Source organism: Mastomys coucha, unplaced genomic scaffold (genome assembly GCF_008632895.1).
Source record: "Mastomys coucha isolate ucsf_1 unplaced genomic scaffold, UCSF_Mcou_1 pScaffold21, whole genome shotgun sequence".
In the NCBI taxonomy this organism is placed as follows: domain Eukaryota; kingdom Metazoa; phylum Chordata; class Mammalia; order Rodentia; family Muridae; genus Mastomys; species Mastomys coucha.
This window is the reverse complement of record NW_022196904.1, coordinates 11589305-11600776: the sequence shown is the minus strand read 5'-3', so window position 1 is coordinate 11600776 and position 11472 is coordinate 11589305. Positions and strand designations below refer to the sequence as shown.

At 37.5% G+C, this 11472-nt stretch overlaps 1 protein-coding gene across 2 annotated transcripts in view; it reads left to right on the top strand.

The window, feature by feature from the left end:
* LOC116100378 (bile salt sulfotransferase 1) overlaps positions 1 to 11472 on the top strand; it is a 31002-nt gene that overhangs the window by 15573 nt on the left and 3957 nt on the right. Inside the window, exon 5 of one of the 2 annotated variants that reach the window (XM_031384186.1) lies at positions 6489 to 6666. The exons of the other annotated variant lie outside the window; for it this stretch is intronic. Coding sequence (XP_031240046.1) covers positions 6489 to 6666 — 178 coding nt within the window. The remainder of the gene's footprint in view (positions 1 to 6488; positions 6667 to 11472) is intronic. 2 annotated transcript variants of the gene reach the window in all.

Here is an 11472-nt window from a genome sequence, read left to right as displayed (position 1 = left end):
GAATTTCATAAATTTATTGTTTTTAACAGCTGAGTAGTATTCCATTGTGTAGATGTACCACAATTTCTATATCTACTCCTCTGTTGAGGAGCACCAGGGTTGTTTCCAGGTTCTGGCTATTATAAATAAGGCTGCTATGAACATGGTGGAGCATGTGTCCTTCTTACATGTTGCAGTATCTTTTGGATATATGCCCAGGAGTGGTATAGTTGGGTCCTCCAGTACAAGTATGTCCAATTTCCGGAGGAACTGCCAAACTGATTTCCAGAGTGGTGTACCAGTTTGCAATCCCACCAGCAATGAAGGAGTGTTCCTCTTTCTCCACAACCTCTCCAGCATCTGCTGTCACCTGAGTTTTTTACCCTAGATATTCTGACAGGTGTGAGGTGGAATCTAAGGGTGGTTTTGACTTGCATTTCCCTGATGTCTAAAGATGTTGAACATTTCTTTAGGTGCTTCTCAGCCATTCGGTGTTCATCAATTGAGAATTCTTTGTTTACCTATGTACCCCATTTTTAATAGGGTTATTTGGTTCTCTGGAGGCTAACTTCTTAGACTTTGTATACGTTGTATATTAGCCGTCTATCAGATATAGGGTTGGTAAAGATCTTTCCCAATTTGTTGGTTGCCATTTTGTCCTATTCACAGTGTCTTTTGCCTTACAGAAGCTTTGCAACTTTATGAGGTTCCATTGGTCAATTCGTGATCTTAGAGCAGAAGCTATTGGCATTTTTCAGGAAATTTTGCCCTGTGGTTATTTGCTCGAGGTTCTTTCCCACTTTCTCTTCTATTAGTTTCAATGTATCTGCTTTGATGTGGAGGTCCCTGATCCACTTGGACTTGAGCTTTGTACAAGGAGAAAGGAATGGATCGATTTGCATTTTTCTACATGTTAACTGCCAGTTGAGCCAGCACCATCTGTTGAAAATGCTGTCTTTTTTCCACTGGATGGTTTTAGGTCCTTTCTCAAAGATTAAGTGACCATAGGTGCATGGGTTCATTTCTGTGTCTTCAATTCAGTTCTATTTATCTACCTGCCTGTCAATGTTCCAATATCATGCAGTATTTATCACAATTGCTCTGTAGTACAGCTTAAGGTCTGGGATTGTGATTCCACCAGAGTTTCCTTTAATTGTTGAGAATAGTTTTGGCTATCCTGGGTCTTTTGTTGTTCCAGATGAATCTGCAAATTGCTCTTTCAAAGTTTGTGAAGAACTGAGTTGGAATTTTGATGAGAATTGCATTGAATCTGTAGATTGCCTTCAGTAAGATGGCCATTTTTACTATATTAATCCTGCCAATCCATGAGCATGGGAGATCTTTCCATCTTCTGAGATCTTCTTCAATTTCCTTCATAAGAGACTTGAAGTTCTTGTCAAACAGATCTTTTACTTGCTTAGTTAGAGTTACACCAAGGTATTTTATATTATTTATAACTATTGTGAAGGGTGTTGTTTCCCTAATTTCTTTCTCTGCCTGTTTATCCTTTGTATATAGGAAGGCCTCTGATTTGCTTGAGTTAATTTTATATCCAGCTACTTTGCTGAAGTTGTTTATCAGGTTTAGGAGCTCTCTGGTGGAATTTTTGGGGTCACTAAAGTATACTATCATATCATCAGCAAATAGTGATAATTTGACTTCTTTCCAGTTCGTATCCCTTTGATCTCCTTTTGTTGCCTAATTGCTCTGACTAAAACTTCAAGTACAATATTGAATAGGTAGGGAAAGAGTGGGCAGCCTTGTCTAGTCCCTGATTTTAGTGGGATTGCTTCAAGTTTCTCTCCATTTAGTTTGATGTTGGCTACTGGTTTACTGTATATTGCTTTTACTATGTTCAAATATGAGCTTTGAATTCCTGATTTTTCCAAGACTTTTATCATGAAGGGTTGTTGGATTTTGTCAGATGCTTTCTCAGCATCTAATGAGATGATCATATGGTTTTTGTCCTTGAGTTTGTTTATGTAGTGAATTACATTGATGGGTTTCCATATATTGATCCGTCCCTGCATCCCTGGGATGAAGCCTACTTGATCATTGTGGATGATTGTTTTGATGTGTTCTCTGATTCGATTTGCAAGAATTTTTTTTTATATATATATTTTCTTTATTTACATGTAAATTTCTCCATTCCCAGTTTCCCCTCCAAAAAACAAACAAACAAACAAAAACAAACCCCTGTTGCCTCCCACTTCCCCATGTCTGCCACCCTGCCCTCTCCCACTTTCTGGCCCTGGCATTCCCCTACACTGGGGCACAGAATTTTATTGAATATTTTTGCATCGATGTTCATAAAGGAAATTGGTCTAAAATTTTCTTTCTTCGTTACGTCTTTGTGTGGTTTAGGTGTAAGAGTAATTGTGGCTTCATAGAATGAATTGGGTAGAGTGCCTTCATATTCTATTTTGTTGAATAGTTTGAGGAGTATTGATATTAGGTCTTCTTTGAAGGTTTGATAAAAGTCTGCACTAAACCCATCTGGTCCTGTGCTTTTTTTGGTTGGGAGACTATTAATGACTGTTTCTATTTCCTTAGCAGATATGGGGCTATTTAGATCGTTGATCTGATCTTGATTTAACTTTGGTACCTGGGATCTGTCTAGAAAATTGTCCATTTCATCCATGTTTGCCAATTTTGTTGAGTATAGGCTTTTGTAGGAGGATATCATGATTTTCTGGATTTCCTCAGTGTCTGTTGTTATGTCTCCTTTATCATTTCTGATCTTGCTAATTAGGAAACTATCTCTGTGCCCTCTAGATAGTCTGGCTATGGGTTGATCTATTTTGTTGACTTTCTCAAAGAACCAACTCCTGGTTTGGTTGATTCTTTGTATAGTTCTTTTTGTTTCTATTTGGTTGATTTCAGCCCTGAGTTTGATTATTTCCTGCCTTTGACTCCTCTTGGGTGAACTTGCTTCTTTTTGTTCTACTGCCTTAAGGTGTGCTGTCAAATTGCTGGTGTATGCTCTTTCCAGTTTCTTTCTGGAGGAACCTAAAGCTATGAGATTTCCTCTTAGGACTGCTTTCATTGTGTCACATAAGATTGGGTATGTTTTGGCTTCATTTATATTAAACTCTAGAAAGTCTTTTATTTCTTTCTTTATTCCTTCCTTGACCAAGTTATCCTTGAGTAGAGTGTTGTTAAGCTTCCACATGTATGTGAGCATTCTATTGTTTCTGTTGTTATTGAAGAGCAGCCTTAGTTCATAGTGATCTGATAGGATACAAGGAATTATTTCAATCTTCTTGTATCTGTTGAGAGGCCTGATATGTGACCAATTATATGGTCAATTTTAGAGAAGGTACCATGAGTTGCTGAGAAGAAGGCATATCCTTTTGTTTTAGGATGAAAAGTTCTATAGATATCTGTTAAATCCATCTGTTTCATAACTTCTGTTAGTCTCACTGTGTCCTTTTAATTTCTGTTTCCATGATCTGTCCATTGCAGAGAGTAGGGTATTGAAATCTCCCATACTATTGTGTGCTGTGTAATGTGCACTTTGAGCTTTAGTAAAGTTTCTTTTATGAATGTAGATGCCCTTGCAATTGGAGCATAGAAGTTCAGAATTGAGAGTTCATCTTGGTAGATCATACCTTTAATGATTATGAAGTGTCCCTCGTTATCTTTTTTGATCACTTTACGATGAAAGTCGATTTTTTTCAACATTAGAATGACTACTCCAGCTTTTTTCTTGGGGCCATTGGCTAGGAGAATTGTTTTCTAGCCTTTTATTCTGAGGTAGTGTTTGTCTTTGTCACAGAGGTATACAGCAAAATGTTGGGTCCTGTTTATGTACACAATCTGAGGTAGTCTTTGTCTTTGTCACTGAGGTATGCAACAAAATGTTGGGTCCTGTTTATGTACCCAATCTGATAGTCTGTCTTTTTATTGGAGAATTGAGTCCATTGATATTAATAGATATTAAGGAAAAGTAATTGTTGCTTCCTGTTATTTTGTTTTTTGGTTTTTTTTTTTTTTTTTTTTTTTTTTTTTTTTTTTTTTTTTTTTTTTTTTATATTTAGAGCTGGCATTCCATTCATGTGTCTATCTTCTTTTAGTTTTGCTGGAAGATTATATTTTTGCTTTTTCAGGGATGTAGTTCCCCTCCTTGTGTTGGAGTTTTCCATTCATTACTCTTTGAAGGGCTGGATTTGTGGAAATATATTGTGTGAATTTGGTTTTGTCATGAGATACTTTGTTTTCTCCATTGAGAGTTTTGCTGGGTATAGTTGTCTGTGTTGGCATTTTTGTTCTCTTAGGGTCTGTATGATATCTGTCCAGGATCTTCTAGCTTTCATAGTCTCTGGTGAGAAGTCTGGTGTAATTCTGATAGGCCTGCCTTTATATGTTTCTTGACTTTTCCCTTACTGCTTTTAGTATTCTTTCTTAGTTTTGTGCATTTGGTGCTTTGACTATTATGTGGCAGGAAGAATTTATTTTCTGGTCCAGTTGATTTGGGGTTCTATAGACTTCTTGTATGTTCACGGGCATCTTTCTTTATGTTAGAGAAGTTTCTTCTATAATTTTGTTGAAGATATTTACTGGCCCTTTAAGTTGGAAGTCTTCACTCTCTTCTATACCTATTATCCTTAGATTTGGCCTTCTCATTGTGTCCTGGATTTCCTGGATGTTTTGGGTTAGGGTCTTTTTGCTTTTTGCATTTTCTTTGACTGTTCTCTCAATATTGTCTATGTTATCTTCTGCCCCTGTGATTCTCTCTTCCATCTCTTGTATTCTGTTAGTGATGCTTGCATCTATGTTTCCTGACTTCTTTCCTAAGATTTCTAATTCTAGAGATGTCTCCTTTTGTGATTTCTTTATTGTTTCGACTTCCATTTTTAGGTCCTGGATGGTTTTACTCACTTCCTTCACCTGTTTGTTTGTGTTTCCCTGCAATTCCTTAAGGGATTTTTGAGTTTTTTCTTTAAGTGCTTCTACTTGTTTACTTGTGATCTCCTATAATTCTTTATGGGATTTTTTTTGTTTCCTCCTTAAGGGCTTGTACCTCTTTATCTGTATTCTCTTGTATATCTTTAAGGGAGTTATTCATGTCTTTCTTAAGTTCCCTTATCAGCATTGTGAGATATGATTTTAGATCCAATTCATGCTTTTCCAGTGTTTTGGGATATTCAGGACTTGCTGCAGTGGGAGTACTAGGGTCTGATGAAGCCAAGTAGTCTTGGTTTATGTTGGTAGGATTCTTAGGTTTGCCTTTCTCCATCTCTTGATTTTTGATGTTAGATGTTCTTAGTGTCTCTGACTAGAGCTTGTCATGTCCCTGCTGCCCTGCAACTCCCCTGCTACTCTTGGGCCTGTGCTGCCCTGCTGGCTGCTCCCATCTTAGACACTCACTGGAGAGAAAATGGCGGCTCTCACCCACGTCTCTGGGTTAAGGGTCTGCCTGGAGGTAGGCCCTCCACTTGCAGGGAAGGAGCAGAGAGGGTCACTGATCCACCTCTGTCACTTGGAAGATGAGAGGATCCTGTCCCTGTTGCCCTGCCACTCCCCTGGGACTCGTGGGGCCTGTGTCTCCCAGCTCGCTGCTACCGTCTTAGAAACTCCACATTATATGTTTTTATTAAACTAATTAAATTTATTTTAAAATATACAACTCAGTATTAACATATTTTTGTTTTTTTACTTTTTATAACTAATTAATTTTTTTACACTCCATATTTTATTCCCTCCACCCATCCATCCTCCAACTGTTTCACATCCTATACCTACTCCTCATCCCCCTTGTCTAGACATAGATGACCCCACACACTACCCCATGTGACCTCTAAACACAATGGGGTGTCCAGTCTCTTAAGGAATATTGAATCATTTCTGGATGAACACAGACATGGCAGTCCTGTACTCTATGTGTGTTTGGTGCCTCATATCATCTGGTATATGCTGCCTTCTTGGTGGTGCAGTTTTAGAGAGATCCTGGGAGTACAGATAAATTGAGACTGCTGGGCCTCCTACTAGGTCACCCTTCTCCTTAGATTCCTTCAACCTCCCTAATTCAACAACAGTAGTCAACTGCATGTGTCTATTGGTTAGGTACAAATATCTGCATCCCACTCTTTCAAATGCTTGTTGGTTCTTCGGGAGTTCAGTCATGCTAAGTCCCCTTTTGTTAGCATTCCTTAGCCTCAGGAATACTGTCAAGACTTGAGACTCCATAGTGAAGCCCTATCTTAAAGAAAAAAATCTTAGTATACTTAGTGACTGTGTCAGCACACACCTGTGACCACAGCATGTGAAGATGGAGGCAGTAGGGACTAAAATTCAAGATCATAATCCTCTACTAAGTAAGTTTAAGCTTAACCTTGGTTCTATGAGACCCTGCCTTTTCTTGCCTAAACCTCACTCATGCTCTCTCATTTACTGATACCCTTTCTTCACATCCCTTTTCTCATCCCCTATATACAAATCCCTTCTTCGCATCTGTTCTCTCAGGGCTATCTGTTTATCACTCTCATTTCTGTTTTTTCTTCTTTTAGGACACAAAGGGAACCATAAAGAAGATCTGTGAATTCCTAGGGAAAAAATTAGAAGAAGATGAGCTGGATCTGGTCCTCAAGTACAGCTCCTTCCAAGCCATGAAAGAAAACAAAATGTCCACTTTCAGTTTTGTCACGGAAGATGTGGTTACTAATGGCTTGAAGCTCATGAGAAAAGGTAAAGAGATTGTATAGTTTCAGAATTACTCAGAACATGTGAAGGGCTTCTTGTGCCAATGAATCTCTAAGAAGTTGTTGTGAATATACTGAGTCGCTGCTCATCCCTGATAGCTTCTCACAGATATGACATGGGAACATTTTTTGTGGAGAAGATTTGGGCTTCAGACACTCTGAAAAGTTGATTTATTCTGGGAGATAATCTTGGGATTGGAGATGGTTGTGATTGATTAACTTCAATAAAAAAATGGAAAAGTAGTCATGATTATTTGAGGCGTTGTGAAATTCCCTCTATTATAATTCTTAACTTTAAAATATAAAAAAGTATAATGCAGTAGATAAAATATGTATCTGAAATGATAACAATAGAACCACAAAAATTACACTAACTATTGGAAAAGGTGTTGAAGATGTCATAATTGCTTCTTCAGTGTAGGCCTATAGTAGACCACAAAAGGACTAAGAAAATTCTCTAGTGTTAAAATCTTATGGTATTTGCCAAACTATGTTTAGTTTATGTTAGGTTCATGACCCCTCTCTTCTTTCTTAGATATCTATCCTGTAAGGGGAATCTCAGTATTCTCTGTTTCTGTGCCAACTCTCTATGCAGGAAGCAGATTTTGTGTGTATGCACTTTCATAGCTGTACAGTTCTGGAGTAATATTGCCAGAATGAATCAGACCTTAAGCCTCACTCAGACCTTATTAGGTAATGACATGTGAGATGGAACTCAGAGTAGAAGAATAAAAGTTTCAGTTACCAGATATTTAACAATGAATAAAAACATTGGCATAAATGAAGAAAATAAAGATTTGTGGGATTAATTTTCTTTACCCATAATTTGAATGTTTCAGCCTTTACCTTCAGTCCTCCTCTGCTTCAGAGTGTGAGATTTGTATACTCACATTATAAAGATATCAGGAGGGCTGGAGAGATGGCTCAGCCGTTAAAGGCTAGGCTCACAACCAAAAATATAAAGATATCAGGAGTTTTCGTAGATAACATAAAGTCAAATTAGTTACCAGAGTGTATTTAATCCAGTATTCATAGTATCCTCATAATAGGAAATTTTGACACAGATTTAAGCATAATGATCTGTCACCACTATCCAAAAGAAAGAGGGTATCTATACACTAAAGATCAAGGCATGTGGAAGAATGCAATGCTGTTGCCAGATGCCCTCAGACTCCTGCACTCCATGCTATGTAGAGTCATATTTCTCTGCACTAGATATGAAGGTCTCACTTAAGAGAATTAGTCTGTTCTTAGATTTCCTATAATGTGTCAGAATTTGGCAGAGGTAAAATAGTATATGAACTTAAATGTCTGTTATTAAATACCTAAAGGAATGAAGTATCCCTGTTAATAGCATAGGAATAAGTAAACTGACAAGCAAAAGCTTTAGCAGAGACAAGACATAACAGATGGAATAGAATTTAAGTCAAAATTCCATGTGGATAATCAATGATTTTGCTTTTCTGGGAAGATTCTTCTAGTATGAGACCACACTTGGGCTTAATCTCTTCCAAATACAAAGACTATTTGTCCTACAGCATAGAAGATAGGAGAAATGCATATATACACACATACATACATACATATATACATAATACACACATATATGCATACAGTAATTTTAGTAAAGTTCTGTCACAATATTGGTCAAATTTCATTAGTCTTTTGTAATTTAATTATCCTATGTAGCATATAATTTTTTGCATTTGAGGACAGCTTTTATTCTTGGGGATTAATTTTCTTATACTAGTGGGAAACAGCCAGTAAGCCATGTACCTCTGGAAATCAGGTCACTGATGGGGCACACAAATTTCATTACCCACTTGTTTCACTACTTTGTTATAGAGGATGATGAAATGGACATGTCTGGAAACAATTTTGAAAGGAAAAAATATGTAAAGATAATATTTATCTTCTCAATTCCTCTATCAGATTGGTGCCATTTTTGAATCATATAAGTATGAGCAAATCAAAGATTAATACTAAAACCAATTTCATTATCTACCACTAGACAACCTAATTCCCTAAATCATAAAACATTAAAAAGCTGTATTAAGTGTTAGACTGTCCTTAGCCAGGAGTAATTCACTAGAACAATTTTCCAATATCCTTTAATTGTTCTTCTGAGACACAAGTAAACTATGTTTTATTGCCTCTGGAGAGCTATTTTGTCAGCTTTACCATGAAGACTCAATCATTCAAGTTGGTGAGATGAATCTGGATTTAACCTCCAAACAACAATTTTCTGCTTACAATTGTAGTCATTATAATTCCATATTTAGACACTGCAGGAAATGCAAACTCGAGAGATGTTCACCCTCATTCATCAACGGATTCATTGAGAAGACATTTCTAAAGGCAATACCACAATCAAGACATGTGTAGGAAATATCTACTGGCAAATTTCAAAATTCCCAGCCCTCATTACTTCAGTGTATGTTTACTGGACATAGTACTTGGGTGATTAATAACGTTTGATGGTATGTTCAGAAGTCAATAATCAGAGCCACAAATGGAAGATGACCTAAGGCCAGAAGCAGAAGCCTGCCATCTGCAGGCAAAAAAGAAAAGCTGGACAATGCCCTGATGTGAGACCTGCAGCCTCCAGAACTATGATGAAGTTTTATTTTCAGCAAGAGTTAAGCCACCACATGTTAGGATTATCCTGCCATCTGACACACAAGACTTTGGGGAGATTTTTAGAAAGAAGGAATGAAAATAAAAGTACATCAATAAAGTGAAGAGGACCTTGACATAGGTAGACTTAGAGTTCCATGTGTGAACCTCCAAAGATGTGCTTTTCTCAGATGGACTAATTTATTACATTGGAAAGCCATAGTAAATTTGTTGAGATTCTTTTAGTCCAGGATCTGTCTAGTTTGGCTTATCAGGATACAGGCATGCTGTGGAAAACAATAAGAAAGCATGTTCTAGGGCTTTCTAAGGCCAAGAAGCACAGGCCTCACAGGTTGCAGGGGAGTCACAGAGTGGCAGAGACAGGATCCTCTCAGGCTCCGAGTGGCAGTGGTTGATCTGCAATCCTCTCTGTGCCTTCCCTGCAAGTGGAGAGCCTGCCTCTAGGGAGTGCTTTAGCCCAGGGACTCACCCATTTGTGACCAGGATTTACCAGAGGCCAGCTGATCTCCCAGAAGAACTGACACAGGCTTTGAGACCCACAGGAGGAACAAGCTCTAGTCAGAGACAGCAAGAACATCTAACACCAGAAATCAACAGATGGAAAAAGGCAAATGCAAGAATCCTACCAACAGAAAACAAGACAACTTGGCTTCATCAGAAACTAGTACTCCCACCACAGCAAGTCCTGGATATCCCAAACACCAGAAAAGCAAGATTTGGATCAAAAATCATATCTCACAATGGTGCTAGAGGAATTTAAAAAGGACATGAATAACTCCCTTACAGAAATACAGGAGAACACAAGTAAAGATGTACAATCCCTTAAAGAGGAAACACAAAAATCCATCAAAGAACTACAGGAAAACACAATCAAATACATGAAGGAATTGAGCAAAACAATCCAGGACCTAAAAATGGAAGTAAAAACAATTAAGAAAACACAAAAAGAGACAACTCTGGAGTTAGAAATCTTAGGAAAGAAGTCAGGAAACATAGATGCAAGTATCACCAACAGAATTCAAGAGACAGAAGAGAGGATCTCAGTGGCAGAAGATACCATAGAAAACATTGACACAACAGTCAAAGAAAATGCAAAATGCAAAAAGATCCTAACCCTGGAAATCCAGGACACAATGAGAAGACCAAACCTAAGGATAATAGGTATAGAAGAGTGTGAAGACCTCCAACTTAAAGGGCCAGTAAATATCTTCAACAAACTTATAGAAGACAACTTCCCTAACCTAAAGAAAGAGATGCCCATGAACATACAAGAAGCATACAGAACTCCAAATAGACTGGACCAGAAAAGAAATTCCTTCCACTACATAATAGTCAAAACAACAAATGCACAAAACAAAGAATACTAAAAGCAATAAGGGAAAAAGGTCAAGTAACATACAAACACAGGCCTATCAGAATTATACCAGATTTCTAACCAGAGACTATGAAAGCTAGAAGATCCTGGGCAGATGTCATACAGACCCTAAGAGAACACAAATGCCAACACAGCAAAACTCTCAATCAACAAACGTGGAGAAAACAAAGTATTCCATGTCAAAACCAATTTCATACAATATATTTCCACAAATCCAGCCCATCAAAGAGGAATAAATGGAAAACTCAAACACAAGGAGAGGAACTACATCCCTGAAAAAGCAAAAATGTAATCTTCCAACAAAACTAAAAAAAGATAGCCACATGAACTGAATTCCAGCTCTAACAACAAAAATAACAGGAAGCAACAATTACTTTTCCTTAATATCTATTAATATCAATGGCCTCAATTCCCCAATAAAAAGACATAGACCATCAGGTTGGGTATGTAAACAGTACCCAACATTTTGTTGCATACAGGAAAACCACCTCAGTGACAAAAACATGTACTACCTCAGAACAGAAGGCTGGAAAACAATTCTCCAAGCCAATGGTCCCACAAAAAAACCTGGAGTAGCCATTTTAATATCAAATAAAATCGACTTTCACCCTAAAGTGATCAAAAAAGATAAGGAGGGACACTTCATATTCATCAAAGTTATGATTTAACAAGATGAATTCTCAATTCGGAACTTTTATGCTCCAAATCAAAGGGCATCTACATTCATAAAAGAAACTCTACTAAAGCTCAAAGCACACATTACACAGCACACAATAGTAG